This window comes from Agelaius phoeniceus, chromosome 21 (genome assembly GCF_051311805.1).
Source record: "Agelaius phoeniceus isolate bAgePho1 chromosome 21, bAgePho1.hap1, whole genome shotgun sequence".
In the NCBI taxonomy this organism is placed as follows: Eukaryota; Metazoa; Chordata; class Aves; order Passeriformes; family Icteridae; genus Agelaius; species Agelaius phoeniceus.
This window is the reverse complement of record NC_135285.1, coordinates 2,171,509-2,188,746: the sequence shown is the minus strand read 5'-3', so window position 1 is coordinate 2,188,746 and position 17,238 is coordinate 2,171,509. Positions and strand designations below refer to the sequence as shown.

Below are 17,238 nucleotides of genomic sequence, written 5' to 3'. Positions count from 1 at the left end.
GTTGGAGGGAACCTTGAATCTCATCTGGTTCCACCCCTCCTGCCATGGCAGGGACACCTCCCACTGTCCCAGGCTGCTCCCAGCCCTGTCCAGCCTGGCCTTGGGCACTGCCAGGGATCCAGGGGCAGCCCCAGCTGCTCTGGGCACCCTGTGCCAGGGCCTGCCCACCCTCACAAGGGAGAATTCCTGCCTAATATTTAATCTTCCTAATATCTAACCTAATTGAGATCTCCAACACTGCCTTGGTCCAGCAGTGCCATCACTCAGGATCCCCATCCTCAGGGGACACAGAGGTGGGGGCACAGCTTCATTTACAAACCAACCTAAGACTTTTTTTTGGATGTGATTGATCTGTACACAAAGAAAAACAACAAACCCTTGTTCCAAAGAAATTCCAAAGGCAAGACTTCCAGCATGTGAAATCCCTTTGGTAACACCCCTTGGGGGTCTCCAGGAAGATCAAGGTGACGATTTCAGCTGCCCTCACACACATTCCTATTGAAAACACCTCCTGACGTGCTGTGGAACGAGGTGGGGCTGATGCCAGGAAGTCAGGACACCCCTTTAGGGACCATCTCCACCTTCAGCTTCCAGCTGTTGCAACAGGTACCCCCTTCCCTAGATTGAGAGCACGAACTTACTGCAGTGCAAAAGTATCCACAGCCAGGGCAACACTGGTGTTTCACCATCCTCCCTCTATGGTCCTCACACAGCACCAAAAGCTGGACTTTGTTAGACGGGCGCATCAGTTCATACTTAACCACACTGTTTGTGCATCGGCCCAGCTGGAACAGGAGAAATTAAAGGCAATGAAATTACTGCAGACCACACCACTCCCTGTGCTTGTGCAGAGGAAGATTTTGCACACTGCCTCGAGGAGCCCTGGCTTTTTCACAGGAATTCAGCTGTGTGCCAGAGAGCATTAGCAGTGCAGCAGGAAGCTGTGAAAGCTGCTCTCAGGAAGGAATGCATCATTTACTAACTAACATGCATGTGCACCCCGAGTCATTTGTTCCTTGCAACAACAACAACAAAATGATAACTGGAAATAGGCAACAGCCAAGCAGCAGAAGGGGCAGTCCCAGGGGCCTGACTCACACAACACACACTCTCCTCTTGCCAGGAAGAGCGGGTGTCAGTGACCAAGAGAAGGAGACCATACACACTAAATCTTGTTACTGCTCAAAACTCCCAGGCACAGGAAGATAGAGGGGAAAATAATTGCTCCTCATTGCCAGTGAAGTTATTGTCTGTACTGGTTCCAGCACTGGCCCCTGCCCAGACCACAGGGATGAAGAGCCAGGCTTTCATGAGAGCTCAGCTAAGTCATGTTTGGAGCGGGTTTTCCAAAGGATTTCACCAATCTACAGCTCTGGGCTTAAAAATCAGAGGATCACAGAATTGTGAATGGTTTGAGTTGGAAGGGACCTTAAAGCTCATCCACTTCCACCCCTTCCACACCTTCCACTGTCCCAGGCTGCTCCCAGCCCTGTCCAGCCTGGCCTTGGACCCTTCCAGGGATCCAGGGGCAGCCACAGCTGCTCTGGGCACCCTGTGCCAGAGCCTCAGCACCCTCACAATTTCTTCCCAATCTTCACCTGTCCTCCTTCAGCCTGAAGCCATCGCCCTTTTCCTATCACTCCACACCTTCTCCTGCCCCACCTTGTCCTGTTACTGGCAGCAGGTTCCAGAACTGGGGTTCCCTGTCCCCAGCCAGGGTTCCTTGCTCTGCTGCACCAAGAGGGAGCAGCACCTCCTGCAGCCACCACTGTCCCAGCCCAGCTGTCACCTGCCAGCATGACAGGACACTCTTTGTGTCTGTTTCAAGCTCCCCTTGATAATAATCTTGCTTTCCCCAAATACCTGGCAAAGGAGATTTATAAACTAGGATATCAAGGTGAAAGGCTGCTCCAAGGAAAGGTCCCTTGGAGGGAAGGTGGAGAATTTATTGTGCTCATGACAGGGTCAGTCAGGGACTCAGTGCCACAGACTGTCCCTCTGCTCCAGCCAAGGATTTGCTGCTTTTTCTCAACAAAACTAAACTTTGTCTCTGATTTTTTTTTTATTCCACTCCTGCAGACACAACACCCCTGTGGGTAAAGAGAATGGATTTTAACCTAGGCTCATCATTCACCCCAGCATCTCCAGTTCAGCTTTCCCAAATTCCAGCTGCAAACACTTCTGTGGCTGGGACACCTTGGCCAGACTGATCCCTGTCCCCAGCCCGAGCCCAGGGGCTGCAGGGTGGCACAAGGGGACCGTGGATCTTCTCCTGAGGAGGAATTTTACTGAGCTGAGGAAATTCCACTGACAGGTGGAAAGCTGCATTACCCATGTGAGGAAGACCCTGAGCTGTTATGTCACACTTTATTATTTGTTAGAAACTCTAGAACAAGTTCAACATGATTAATTGCTATTTTCCAACCATTAGAGAGTGCAGCAGGGTGCTCATAACTATTTATAACACTCTCCAAGGACATGACAGTCTGGAGAAGCCACTATTCACACATATAATATTCCTCTAACATCTCTGAGTCACTTATCCCATTATCAAAAAGAATCTAACATAAAGCATGGCCCTTGCTATTCCTCCCTGTGATTTATCCAGGGACAGAACTGTCAACTCACCATAGCCAGGAGCAGGAATTCTTTCCAACACCTTGTGTTTGTTTAGAAGCCCTGGGGTCCCCCCTCTCTCTGATGAGTCTCCCAGGACATTTTCTCTTTAATGAATCAATTTTGCCATTCTTTGGAAATTCCTCTCTCTGCACATACCAGCACATACAGAAGCAGAGCTGGTCTACAAACCTGATTATCCCTTTGTCCCTCCATCCACCCTTCTCCTGGGATCCTAGAGGAGAGCTAGGGATATTCTCACTCCTTGTGCTACCACTGGTGAGTGTGAGAGTGCTGCAGTGAGGCTGAAGCTGAAAAGAAACCCAGTACAAGGAGAATCCATCAAGAGCATTCCTGTCCTGCAGTTCTCCCCTTCCAGATTTTGGAATGGAGTCACTTCTGCCACTTCCTTCCACACTTCTGGAAGCAGCAGAGCCCAAGCAGCCTGGCTGTGCCCCAAAGGCATTGAATGCAATCCCTGTCAGACCTGGGGCTGCACAGCTGCCAGGACATGGAAGCTTTGGGACAGAAAGAGAGGAGGACAGAGAAAGGCTGGGGCAGCAGAGGCCATGCCAAGCTCCTGAACTCAACACCTGGCCACAGAAAGGTTTGCAACAGTTCCTTCACAGTCAAGGGAAAGCAGCTCCAATCCTTGAGAGGATTTTCTCCCTCTGCTGCAGGTTCCTGTACCTGAGCCCATCTGGCCTGAGGTGTGAATGGTACCTCAAGCACATCCAGCCTCACAGGCCAGGACAAGCCCAGGAGAGCCACCCAGAGCCTCTCCCATTGCAGCCACAGAGCTGCTCCCTCCCCAGTGGCCTCACCCAGTGCTGGGACAGACACAGAGTGCTGGGGCCCTCAGCTGAGGGGGGACATGGGCCCTGCCACTCCTCACACCAGTGGGTCCCAGTCTAGCAGGCCCAGGGCCCCTGAGTGACCCCAGGCGTGCTCCTGGCACAGCCTCTCACTCTCTCTGGCCTTGTCCTCAGCAGGAAAGGCTGTGGGGAGCTAAAGGACAGGCTCCTACCTCGTTGTCCACGCTCTCTGTGGCCATGCACTGGTTGTTGGCTAAGGTGGTGATCTCTCTGCTCTTGGGGGTTTCCATTCGACAGCTACACAGGGGCACCTCCTGCAGACCATCCACTTCCATGGCTTCAGGGCCATTGGAGAGACCTGGGGCACAGAAAAACAGTGAATTAACTCCAGTTCTCTGCCAGCAGAAAGGATTCAGTCCATAACAGCAGCCATGCCCTGTGACATCTTCCCATTCCATGTCCTGAAATGCTCTCCAGGCTTTAGCAGCACCCTGTAAAAGAGACCCTTTCACACCAGCTGGAGTTTGCAAAAGCCTCCTGCACTTTTCCAAGTCCAGCCACACTCAGCTGACTGTGCTAAAATCAAGAGTGATAAGTTAAGATCAGTTTATTCTGAGAAAACCTCAAAAAGGCCAAGCAATGAGGTGCAGGTTTTTATCAGCCTCTCTCCCCTCCCCACAACACTGGGCTCTGGCACCAGGAAATTTGCAGGAAACCACCCAGAGCTGGAAATTTGAATAGGCAGTGGAGTGATAAATAGAGATGATCAGAAAAGCACAAACTCCTATTTGCAAAGGCTTATTACACAGATGGGAAAACAAAATTCCTGGGACTGTTTGGTGTCAGCCAACCACAAATTATTTATTTTGGAAAGAGAACAAACCAGGGAAAAGAAAGCAGCAAGATGCTCCAATGTTCTTGCCTTTCCCTCATCTCCTCTCAGATGTTGAACATTTACAAACCTGTGGAAAGGTGGATGAGGGCTTTTGAGGGGGGTCACTGTGGGAATATTCCTGTGGTTCCTCTGGATTGAAATCACCCAGGATTGCCAAACTGGCCTAGTGACAAAGGGGTTGATTCCAGTCCTACCCTCCTCTTCCAGTCCAGCACCAAACCATCTCTGCAATGTTTGCAGCACGGAATCCTTTGGCCTTGGGGCTGGTTCACCCTGAAGCTTTCATCCCAAGCTTTCATCCCAAGCTTTTCCTGCCCACTGCATGGATTGACTCACACTGAGAAGGAAGCTTGCTGCTGCTATTTTCCAAGCTTTTGAATGGGGAATGGAGAGCTCTCTTGCTGTGAGGTTTTGCAGATTTCACTTCATCCCTGGGGGAGATTCCTCCTCAGCTGCCCAGAGCACCCTGCCCGTGCCTCTGACCCTGCCAGCCCAGCACCAGCCCCTTTCATCCCATCAGGAATTCCTTGAGCCAACAAGTTGCAAGCCCAAGCCTAGCAAAGGGATATTTCAAGACACACAAGGCCAGGGAAAGTCCTTGCTGTTTTCATATAAAATCCTGTCAAGATCTTAAAGGTTTAAGAGTTTTCTGTGGGAGCACAAATCACAAAGCTCATTCCTCCTTCCGAGCTGTCACTCCCCTAATCTGTTTGACATCCAGAGGCTGTGGTGAAAGCATCCCTCATCCCTCCTGACCCTCCCTTGGTGGGGAAGGCTCCCACCCTCTCTTTGATGTGCCTCTATCAAAGGAGCCAGACAAGCTTTGAGGGAGCAGTGGGGACAGACAGGCAGATCCAGCCAGGGGATGCTGGATCTGAGGAGAGTTCAGCACTGGGAGCAGCAGCTGGGGCTCAGCACCCAGGGCCCAGCACCAGCCCCTTTCCTTCCCAGGGCTGAACGAGCCATTCCTGAGGGAATCCAGTGGCAGCAATTCTGGGGGGATGCTGAATCAGCATATTTCAGGGAATGGAGGGAGCTGCTGAGTGGGACAGGAGGGCTGGGGCAGTACCTGGGACCCTTGGTGAGAGTGTTCTGAGCTAACGTGCCTCACTGGAACTGGGATCCCATCTACAGCCTCATTCCATCCCAGCACCCTCCCTATCCTCACCCCCATTTCAAATCCATCCCTACTTCTATCCCAGCCCCATCCCTACTCTCATTGCCATCCCAGCCCCATCCCCATCCTCATGCTCAGCCCCAGCCCAGCCCCATTCCCATCTCCTCCTCATTCTGATCCCAGCTGCATTCCTACCTCAGCCCCATCCCTGCCCTCATCCTCACCCCCAACCCAGCTCCATATCCATCCTCATCCCCAACCCAGCCCCATATCCATCCTCACCCCAACCCAGCCCCATATCTACCCTCATCCCTATCCTTATCCCCAAACTATCCCCATATCCATCCTCACTCCCAACCCAGCCCCATATCCATCCTCATCCCCAACCCAGCCCCATATCTATCCTCGTCCTTATCCACATCCCATCCCTATCCCAACACTCATCCCCATTCCAGCCCCATCCTCCCCCTCATCTCAATCCCTAATGCCCAATCCCTAACCCCCATCCCTTCCCGATCCCTAATGCCCATCCCATCCCAATCCCTAACCCCCATCCCATCCCGATCCCTAACTCCTATCCCTAATCCCGATCCCTAACGCCGATCCCTAACGCCGATCCCATCCCCATCCCCATCCCGATCCCGCCCCATTCCCGTTGCTCTGCGCGCTCTGTGGCCGCCAGGGGGCAGCCGGGGCCCCGAACGGCGCCACCCGCGGAACAAAGGGACCCCAAACCCGACCCCAAACCCGACCCCAAATCTAAACCCCACCCCAAACCTGACTGCAAACACAACCTCGACCCCAAACCTGACCCACAAACACAGTTCCATCCCCAAACTTGGTCCCACATTCAAATTCAAACCAGACCCCAAACCCAAACCCAGACATAAAACCAGCCCTGACCCCAAACCCAGCCCCAATCCCAACCCCAAACCCAACCTCGACCCCAGCCCAATCCCCACCTCCAACCCATCCCCAAGCCCAGCCCATCCCAGCCCAGTACTCACCTCCTGCTGGTGAGGAGAGGATCCCCTTCACCCGGAGGTCCAGGGAATCCAGGGACACCTCCATGTACTCCATGCTGTTCTCCTGGCTGGGGCCCTCCCTGCTGCCCAGCGAGGCTTTATAGGCTTCAGCACCTGTTTGGGAGCAGGGCATTCACACAGACCCCACAGGAACAGCCACCCCAGGGCTGTGAGGCCGTGCCCAAGCCCAGGCTGTGCAGGCTCCCTGTGGGACCCATGAGGGCAGAGCACAGGGAATGTGCCACCAACATCTGGGCATGGCTGGGCACTGCTCTGCTCACACTGAGCTGCCTCCACCCAGGCAGGGAACAGGAACAGGGGATAAATGAGATGGGTCAGCCCCTGCAAGGGCACAAGGAAGGGATGACCCAGGGCTTGAGCATCCTCCTGCCCCCAGCCTGGTACACACTGGCCATGCAGAGCCAACTGCACCTCAGGAGGAGGATGAGACAGGTGACATCCAGCTGAGTGAGAGAGGAAACACAAAAAAGTCAAGTTCTGCCTCCAAGTGAGCAGAGCTGCTGCTGGGAAGGGATTGTGGGAGAGGGAACTGAACCCTTGGCTTCACTTTCTCTCCTGCTTGGCTTCTGCCAGTCCAGCTTAGCCAAGAGAGTTGGGGTACCCTTCCAGACCAGCTGAAGGGGCAGAAAACCAGCCTGCATGTGAAATGCAGAATTAGGTATTTGCTGTGACAGGGATCAAGGGTCCCTGTGGCATCCTGGGAGGAAGAGGAGGGAGCCAGGTGAGTGACAGAGCCCAGGCACAGAGCAGGGCTGAAAAATGGTCAATTCACTCAGAAGCACCAAAAAACTGCTGATACAAAAATGACCTTTTTGCCCTGAATTAGCAAACCCAGAAGAATAAAAATAAACCTTTTGGTGGCAGTGGATGTCTGACACCTTAGAATGAGGCTGAAGGCACAGCTGCACCATCCACCTTATCTCTCCCATGTTGTTACCTTTCCCAAGGAAGAAGCATCACATCCTGCCTCTCCTCACCTCTCCCCTCTCAACAGAGCTCACTGAAACCTTCTTTGGTGCTCAGTGTCTCAGGACAAACAGGAGGGACCTTGAACAACACCCACACTTGGGATGGGCCTGAGGCAGCTCCTTCCAAACATTGTGGTTCTTCCACAAGGAGCAAAGCCAAGCTGCACATTCCATTCAGCTGCACAAGCACCACACAAAAGCAATGGAGCACCACTCCAGGGTGGTTCTTTCTTTCCTTCTGCATCTAAACATCCTCCCTGGAGCTCATGGGACAGGAGTCCACATGGACATATCACACAATCCCAGACTGCTTTGGGTGGGAAGGGACTTCAAAGCCCATCCCATTCCAAACTCTGCCATGGCAGGGTCATATCCCACTGTCCCAGGTGCTCCCAGCCCTGTCCAGCCTGGCCTTGGGCACTGCCAGGGATCCAGGGGCAGCCCCAGCTGCTCTGGGCACCCTGTGCCAGGGCCTCAGCACCCTCTCAGGGAACAATTCCTCCTGTCTTTCAGTCTGAAGCCATTCCTCCTTGTCCTGTCACTATCTCCCCATATAAAATTCCTCTTCCTCCTTTTTGTAAGCCCCACAAGGCCTTTTTTTGGATACTCTAAAATAAAGGGTTTGATGAACAAAATAAAACTCCTGCAGCATTCCAAGGACAAAGCCACAAGTTCTGCTGTGACAGTGACACCAGCAGCCCCTGCCAGTGAGGGGCAACTCCACAGCCTGGCTCATCACACAGCCCAACCTTGGGAAGGAAGGGTGAGCCCAGGCCCCAGGTCCTTCCCCCTGCACCTGGAAGGCTCCCTGGGGTGGAATTTAGGAACAAACCCCCATCCATTACCTAGCACACCTCCTTGTTTCTTTTTATTCCTCCGCCTCCTCTTGCGGGTGGGTTTCAGCCATGGACTGTCTGTCTTCCCTTTCCTCTTCAGCAGCTTCTTCTTGACACTGGACTCGGAGCTCTGGGGAAGCAGAGAGGCCACGTGCACGTCAGGCATGGTGGCACCAGGGTCCCTTTGTGGAACAGCCCTCACCCAGCTCGAGCAGGACTCTGAAACCAAGGGCTGCTAAGATGCCTTTATAGCACTGAAAAGGAAACCCATGCACACGTGGGGGTGGATTTCCTGTCAGTTCAGCAGGCCAGGCTGCACTTTCTCTTCCATGGAGGCCCTCACACCATGCTCATGAGCAGCACTGCAGGTGGGCAGGCCCATGCACACTTCCAGCTTCTCCCAAAAATTAATGGTAGAACCACAGAATATCCTGAGATGTAAGGGAGCCACAAAGAGCACCAAGTCCAGCTCCTGGTCCTGCACAAACACCTCAGCCTGTGCCTCAGAGGGATGTCCCAACGCTTCTTGAGCTCTGGCAGTTGTGTTTTCAAACTCAAATATTCATGTTTCTCCACAAAAAACCCACTTTGCATTTGAAGGGCCACCTGGCAGGGCTGGAGTGGACCCAGGGGAGCTGAGCTCCAGAGCAGCAGAGCAGCCCCATCCCTGAGCCAGGCACAGCACAGACCAGTCATGCAGCAAATACTCAGCCACACGTATAAATCTCAACAGACTTTGGGTTTTGCTTTCAAAAAAATTCAGTAGTCTGGGGTGGGGTTTCAAAATCAACATCAGAACAGGAATCAGGCACCCCAACCCTGCCAGGGTTTAATGCATCAATCATAAAATTCATGTTCAGACTGAAACTGTCAGCTCCTGATGCTTATCCAGCTGCCAGCAAAGCCCTGGAAAACCTCCTGGTACCATTACCAGCAGCTGGATCAGGCTCTGCCTCCACAGGCAGCTGTGCCAGGCCCTGCTGTCCCAGTGAGGGAACACGTGGAGCTGAGCCCTGGCTCTCCAGGGTGTCTGTGCTTCCCCAAAATCCCTGAGTGTGGGCCCAGCACGTGGCTTTACCCCAACTGCATCACTCTGCTCATGGGAGAGAGGTTTGTGTGTGAGCCAGTCCTGTCTGGGAGCTCAGTGACTCAGCAGAGCTCCAACCTCTATCCAGGAGCTGGAGATCCCACCTGGGAGTTTGGGTGTGAGCCCCAGCCCAAGCCCTGGACAACAAACTGGCCTGAGCCACCCAAAACAGAGCCAGGCTGCCCAGCCAGCCCCTGCTCCTCCTGGGCTGCTGCAGGGTCACAACATGAGGAACCTGAAGAGCTTCAGGGATTCCCTTGATGGGTTTTGTGAGCATGATTCCACCTTCAGCTCAACACATCAAGAATTTTCTCAACTCTTTCTGAAGAGTTGGGTGTCTGAAATGTTGGCTCCTCAGCCTGAGAGGCTGTGGAAGGACAGTTTTCAAGGACAGGGGAAGGAGGCAGGCAGAGACATTCAACGAACAATCTAAATTCAAACATCACCAGGTTCTCTTCACCAACCGTCTAAAAATAAAAAGTAGAAATCCCCAGCAGCTGCTGAAAGTCCTGACCTGGTGCTGTACGACCAAGGTCCCAGGGAGAGTGTCTGTCTGTCTGTCTGTCTGTCTGAGTGCTGTTTGTCTCCCTGGTAAGAGCTGCTCACCAGGAACAGTGAATTTAGGGGCTGGCCCAGTGGATCTGGGAACAACCCCACCCCAGCAGAAGCTGGGGTTGGTGAGAAAGCTCTGCTGGCTCCTACCAGGTGCCAAGTGTGTATCTGAGGAACTCAGGCACCCTTAAACACCTCTGCTAACATTCAAATGATTAAAAGCAGTCAACACCTCATTGAAAACAACAAAAGCCCATTAGTTAGCATCAGAATGTAATTAATTGTGCCACGGATCAGGGTTAAGCACCTTGTGGAAAACAATACTCTGTGTGTGGGTGGTTTCAGAGAATGAGTTTTGTCAAGGAGACTTGAAACTGCACCGCTTTGGCTTTGCTCTCTCTCTTTCTGGCAGCAGTGCAAAGGGGAAAAATTATTATCAACAGGCCACGGGCTGAAAAACACATTTAGCAGCCCAGCTTACCAAGTCAGACTCGTCTCCATCCTCCTCCTCCTCCCCTGATTCTACAGACTCTTGCTCTTCCTCAGACTCGCCATCATCGATCTGCAGCCACCATTTGCCCAGGAACAGAATGGGTCAGTCAGGTCGGGTCTCCCAACACAGAGCATCCCCCACACCCCTGGTGATCCCAGCAGAGCATCCCCCACCATCCTGCTGTGCCCACACACACCAGAGCACCCCAGCCCAACCTGCACATGCACTGAGCCCAGTGAGCTCCAACCACATCATGGAACATCCATGGGGATGATAGAGAGAGAGAGAAAAAAGAAATTCCACTCCAGAATAAAATCTTCCAACTAAATTTCAACTTCTTTGATAATCCCAAACCAGCCTCATGTCTGTACTGTATATCAAAATTTGGGGGGAAAAAAGCAATTAGATTATTTTAGTGCTTTCCCAAGCAAGATTGGGAAGATGTCTCCTATTGGTTCAGGGGATCCCAGAACTACACATGGTGGGGGTTCTGCAGAGTGGATCCCAGAACTGTGTAGGGCTGGAACTGGAGGGAGGTGGGGAGACCCTCACAGGTGCAATGGGAAATGGTGACAAAGGGCCTCTCTACCATTGCTGATCCTTCTGTCATCTTGCAGGTGAAAAAAACCCTAGAAATTGCTTCAATCCATGCCCCTCCTGTCCCTGCTACCCCCCCTGCCCCTCAGCCCCACTCAGGGCACAGGAATCACCTTCCTGGCGTTGTCTGCGTCGGACGCGCTGTCCTTGGAGGTCCTGTTGTCATCCCCAGGGAACATGGCTGCCTGATCTGCTCCATGATCATCTTCCTCTTCCAAATCATCCGAGTCCTCCTCCTCAGAGTCCACATCTATGCTTTCCCCGTTCACGTGGGGGCTGCCATCCCCCAGCTCCTTGTCACTCTGCAAGTCACCCAAGCACACGAGACACAAAGACATCATCAATTCCTGGGACAGAGCAGCTGCATCCATCCCAGATTCTCCTCTGTGCTTGGAGCTCTAAAGCTGGCTCTGTGTCCCTGCAGAGCTCCTGCCATTGTCACCTCAGCCTGTTGGACCTGGGGACCACGAGGAGTCATTGCAGACTCACATGGTTAGGGGAGGAGAGCCCCATTCCAGCATGGAGGGATGCAGGAAGGTTTCTAGGGAATGGAAAAGGAAGTTACATCACATTGGGATTTTCTATCACGCCTTGAAATCCCAGCACTGTTCTCCTTGAATTCTAAGCCCAAAACTTCAGGGCACAGGTCACAGCAAAAGCAGAATTTCATCAGGAGTGAGTCCATGTCTAAACTTTTATAAGTAACCAAGTGTTTTTCTGTACAGCCTCAGGCAGCAATATGAGATCTTGAGGACCAAAGCAAAAAGGGGTATGCCTGAAATCTCTGCAGTTGCCCAGGATTCACAGGACAGAAGGGGAACATTCATTGGAAAAGGTTGGTTTAGCAGCTGGCACCTGAACAGCCCCTCTGGAACAGTCATTCCCAAAGCAGCAAGGCTGCTCTGGGCAGGAAGCTGCTGCCAGAGGGAAGAGGAGACTCAGAAGGGAAGATGTTGATCCCAACAAGCCAGGACATCCCTGCACCTCCACATGGGTTTGGTGTCCCAAAAAAGGGAGATGTAACACAGCCACCCCACTAAAATCCAACCAAAACCAACAACAAACCCCCACTATTCACTGTCCCCTCTGACAACAAACACGTGCAGGGGCTCAGTGCTGCCCTTACCTTGGCACCCACAGAGGAATGAGTTATGCTCTTGAACATCTCTATCATTGTTCTCTGTTTTAACACTTTGGTCTTTTTCTTGGGAACCAGGCTATAGGTTCCCATTCTCCGTTTTTTCTTCCGAGATACTGCAGCAGCTGCAAGAGAGGAGCAGGAGGAACACAGAGTTTGCTCAGGAATGAAAAGGAGGGACAGAGAGCAGGGGCTGCACTGCAGAGGGACTTTGGACAAAGGGCTGGAGGGACAGGACACAAGGAATGGCTCCCACTGCCAGAGGGCAGGGCTGGATGGGATATTGGGAATTAGGAATTGTTCCCTGGCAGGCCCTGGCACAGGGTGCCCAGAGCAGCTGTGGCTGCCCCTGGATCCCTGGCAGTGCCCAAGGCCAGAAATAAATTTAAAATCTTCAACAGGCTTCAAAACAACTGCTAAATGTGAGTTCTTCATGGCAATTCTGCTAAAAGTTTTTTTTTTAATCAAATTAAATCTCGTGAAGTAAGGATTTATTTAGAGGCATATGCAGCAATGGTAAAAAAACAAGAATTCCCAGAAAGGTGTGAAAAGATCTCTCATGTGTATAAAAATATGACATCTAAGGATTGTAATAAAAAGGATCAGCACAAATTTTTAGGTCAGTTTTCTCACCACCTTTCCTGGTTCTCAGCTACATAAAACAGTCACATCTTTGCTATTCTTATTAAACAGGTTTCACCCACAGTTTGAGAGAGGAATGCCATGCAAAGGAAACTCCAGGATGCAGTCTGAGCTCCCTGTGCTCACATGTTGTGGGCTACTGGCTGGACAGGGCTGGGAGCAGCCTGGGACAGTGGGAGGTGTCCCTGACATGGCAGGGGTAGCACTGGATGGGCTTTGAGGTCCCTTCCAACCCAAACCTTCTGTGATTCCATGAAATCACACCTGTGGGCACTTCCCAGTGCAACAGATTTATTTACAAGTGAAGCAGAAGATGACACACGGATGTGCAGACACACAGACAGCTTCCTGCCCAAGCTCTGAGTGCCCTCTGCACGCTCCTTCTGGCCCCTCCATCAGCACACACAGCATCAAACCCTTAAATTATCCTGCATTTGGCAGTGCTGCTGGTGTTGTAGGAGGCTGAATGGAATCCAATTGCTCAAATTGAGACTGCAAGGCCAACAATACCGACTGACAATGGAAGCAATCTGACAGCAACTGAAGAACACACGGGGAAAAGGCACCTTACATAAAGAGCTGTTTGCCATTTAATCTCATTTCACACCTACTATGGAAGTCTGTTTGATTCCTTTCACTCCTTTGATTGGGTCTTAATTTGTTAAGTCTCCCTCTTGGCCTTCTAATCAAACCAGACATCACAGCTCCCTGCCTGCTGCTGACTTAGGTGAGTGCACAGCACAAGGATGCTTGGTGCAGGCTCTTTTAGGAACTGCCAGCTTCAGCACCACTGTTATTGTTTGCACTTGCACAGCCTGTTCCTTGGAAGCATTTCTTCATCTTCCACGGTAATGAAATTTCACCAAAATTTATGAAGAGACCGCTAAAAAATTCTGTGAACCCAATTAATTTTATTTATAAAGCTGTAATTCTTGGTAAGCAGCTGTGGAGATATTCAAAGCCCTACAGAACTGATAGAAACCTCTCAGAACATCCCAGAGGAAAAAAGGATCAAAGCTTTTCCTCTAAGAAAAGCTTTTAGTAGAAAAAAAGGAAGGGAACCCTGGAGGAGACTGAGTGGCAAAAAGGTACGAGCAGACTTTTAACCTCCTCATGTCCCTCTCAGCCCCACAGACAGGTTTGGGAGCTGGGAGTTGCTCAGGACTCCAAGATTCCAGCCCTTCCCTTTTTACCTGTCTGTGACTTGGTGGTGGCCACATAGCTCTGGTTCTGAGGTAGTGACTGGTGAAGGCCCGGGAGAGAGGGCAGCGCCAACGGCTTCACAAAGTCCAGCATGTTCTCAAACTCCTTCTCCTTGGATTCCTTCTGATCTCTGCTGTCTCTCCCATCTTTGGGGTCTTTACTTGCATGCTGGAAAACAAAAGGCAGTTAAATTGAGTTTTTGTATTGAAGAAGTAATTAAAAAAAAATTCGGAAATTAATTGGAATTCCTTTCTCTCGACCAAAATCTCTTTCATCTGAAGGCAGGAGGAGCACATTCCCAGCAGGAGCACATTCCCAGCAGGAGCACAAAGACCAGGGGGCTTTGCCCAAACACTGCCAGCCTGGCTGAGGGGCTCCCCAGGGCTGAAGGCTGTGCAGGTGACAGGTAGTGACAGAAGGAATGACAAGGAGCAAGGCTCTGTTCACACAGCTCTGGGTGCCTCTGGAGGAGAGGAACCAACTCAACCACAGCACTTATTGCCTGTCACACCAAACATGCCCAGCAACACTCCTGCAGAGCTGGTCTAGAGGAGCAGGCAGCCAAGGAAATGGATTTTCCTTTTGGACAGCACTGAGCCTCAGCAAAGGCTCCCCCTCTAGCCCAGCACACACCAACCACAGCCAAAGCAGCGCTTGTGACACTGAGGGGCATCCACAGAGAGCTGCCCAAGCTTCCCTGAACCCCCTGCTCCCACTCCAGCTGCTGCTGTTCCAGGCCCCAGGCAGGCTCCAGGCTCCTGCTGCAAACCAAAGGGATTTTGTAGTTGTTCCTGCAGCTCCTCCCAGGCACCACAGCCACTCACACCTGCTCTGTGTGAGCTTGTACCCAAGACAAAGTCAAATCCTGCACCTCTGGTTATGAAAGAAGGGTTCCTACAGCTCCACAGAGAATCATTTAGGTTGGACAAGACCTTTAAGGTGACCAAGTCCAACCACAAACCCAGCAGTGCCAAGTCCACCACTCAGCCATGTCCCTGAGTGCCATTTCTCAGCTTTTGATGTTACTTCAGTGTTTTCCTCCTCTAATTTAGGAAACAATCCCCTTCCTGTGTGTCTAACTCCATTTTATGTACCCTAAAAGCCTCAGACAGAGAGGTCCAGACTGTGTTTGTGTTTCCTTTTTGCATCTGTGTTTATTCTTTAAACAGCCATGGCTTGGTGCTTTGGTGCTTTAATTCCTGTGCCTTTTGTGTCAAGTGTGGCAAAGGGAAGCCAAGGTCAGGGCAAGGCCCCTCAGTCCAGCTCACTGAAACATTTTCCTGTCCCAGCCCAGCAAGGAGGTACCTGGTGAGACAAGGAAACACATGGAGGAACAGGAAACAAAGTCCCTGCTGGTCCTTCTCTGCCACAGGGTCAGCAGACATTGGAGTGGCAGCTGCTGGATTTGCCCTCTGATTTATCCCACTGCATCCAGCAGGTCTGGCAGAGCTGCTCCAGCAAAACAAGAGAAAAAGCAGCAGAACACGAGGAAAAACTGGGAGAATTGGGATTGCTCAGCCTGGAAAAGAGAAGGCTCTGAGGAGACCCCATTGTGGCCTTCCAGTACCTGAAGGAGCTACAAGAAAGAGAGAGACTCCTCACAAGGGCACAGAGTGCCAGGACAAGGGAATGGCTTCACACTGAAAAAGAGCAGGGATGGATGGGATATTGGAATTAGGAATTGTTCCCTGTGAGGGTGGGCAGGCCCTGGCACAGGGTGCCCAGAGCAGCTGGGGCTGCCCCTGGATCCCTGGCAGTGCCCAAGGCCAGGCTGGACAGGGCTGGGAGCACCTGGGACAGTGGGAGGTGTCCCGGCCATGGCAGGGGTGGCACTGGGTGGGCTTCAAGGTCCCTTCCAGCCCAAACCATTCCATGAGTGTAAGGTTTAAGTGCTGCCCCACTTGCAGAGAACTCTTCTTTACAGAACTTGTGAAGCAAGAGCTGAAAAACCCCAGCAGAAAGAGGAATGCAGGCAGAAGCAAGGCTGGAATAAAAAGCAGGAAGCAATAAAAGCACTCAGGTTGAGCCAGGCAGCCCCAGCCACTGCTCTCCAGCAATGTGACCTTGGGAACAAACAGGGAAGAGGCTGAGTCCCCTAATTAGGCTGTGCCACGTGTGTGGTGCTGGCAGAGGCAGGCCCAGCAAAGCCCTAATGATAATCAGAAATGACCCACAGCAAAAGGCCATCAAAGTGCCAATGATTCCTGCATCAAGCCCATAACTTATGGCTCAATTGCCACAGCTTTTCTAAAAGGGCAGCAAGTCTTGGATTAAGGATTTCAAAGATGACAAATCCACCACAGCCTTTGATATGTTGTTCCAATGCTTAATTGCTCTCACTGTCAAATAATTAAATGCATTATGTTTTTGCAACTAAATTAAAAAGCCCTGTCTCATCAGAACCTCTCACTCCCAGGAGACACTTATGGAGTATGACCAACTTCTTTTTTTTTTTCTTTTTAAACTTTCTCTTCAATAATTGTAATAAAATGAGCAAATTAATTTGCCATAGAATCATTTTCTGGATCACTCCTGAGTCTGCTCCCAGTTGTTCTACCCCTTAAAAAATGCACGTCAGGAGTGCAGGGCACAGGATGCCAGGAATAGTCTCAACAATACTATTTATACCTCTCAAAAGTCCTGAGTTTATAGATCTAAAGGTTAACAGTAACTCTTGGCTACACAATTATTCTGAGAATTCCCAAGTCCCCTGATATATCCAATGCTTTCCATTTATAACTTAAAATCAGAAAAATGAGCTTGGGACAGGCAGATCTGACACAAGTGTGAACAAGGGCTGCATTTTGTGTCCTTTAAGTGCAGGTTTTTGCAACTGGTCTCTAACAAAAGGTGCTGTTACTCCCAAACACCAGGAATTCACACTCAGGCCATGCCAGCCTGCTTGGAAGAATACAATCCAATTTTTAAATTTAAAAGTATTATGTTATTAGCTTGGGGTTTTTCTCTGCCTCTGTAATTACAACACAAATAAATACAAAATCTTCAACAGGCTGCATGACAACTGCTAAATGTGGCTTTTTCATGGCAATTCTGCCATGAAAAAGTTTTTTTAACTCAAATTAAGTCTCATGGAAGAGAGATGCTTGAAGATACTTAAAGATTTACTTGGAGGCATATGCAGCAATGGTAAAAAAAGAAAACAACAAGAATTCCCAGAAAGGAGTGAAGAGGTTTCTTGTGTTTATAAAAATATGACATCTAAGGATTGTAAT

At 51.0% G+C, this 17,238-nt stretch overlaps 1 protein-coding gene across 14 annotated transcripts in view; it reads right to left on the bottom strand.

Moving 5' to 3' along the window:
• LOC129128747 (histone-lysine N-methyltransferase EHMT1) overlaps nt 1-17,238 on the bottom strand; it is a 124,783-nt gene that overhangs the window by 31,499 nt on the left and 76,046 nt on the right. For 12 of the 14 annotated variants that reach the window (XM_054646245.2, XM_077188987.1, XM_077188980.1 and 9 more), the window contains 8 exons: nt 13,996-14,173; nt 12,149-12,285; nt 11,136-11,324; nt 10,414-10,494; nt 8,303-8,423; nt 6,451-6,582; nt 3,644-3,789; nt 642-785 (listed from right to left, as the gene is read on the bottom strand). In XM_054646245.2, coding sequence (XP_054502220.1) covers nt 642-785; nt 3,644-3,789; nt 6,451-6,582; nt 8,303-8,423; nt 10,414-10,494; nt 11,136-11,324; nt 12,149-12,285; nt 13,996-14,173 — 1,128 coding nt within the window. The remainder of the gene's footprint in view (nt 1-641; nt 786-3,643; nt 3,790-6,450; nt 6,583-8,302; nt 8,424-10,413; nt 10,495-11,135; nt 11,325-12,148; nt 12,286-13,995; nt 14,174-17,238) is intronic. The other 2 variants (XM_077188988.1, XM_077188989.1) reach the window with 1 other exon arrangement.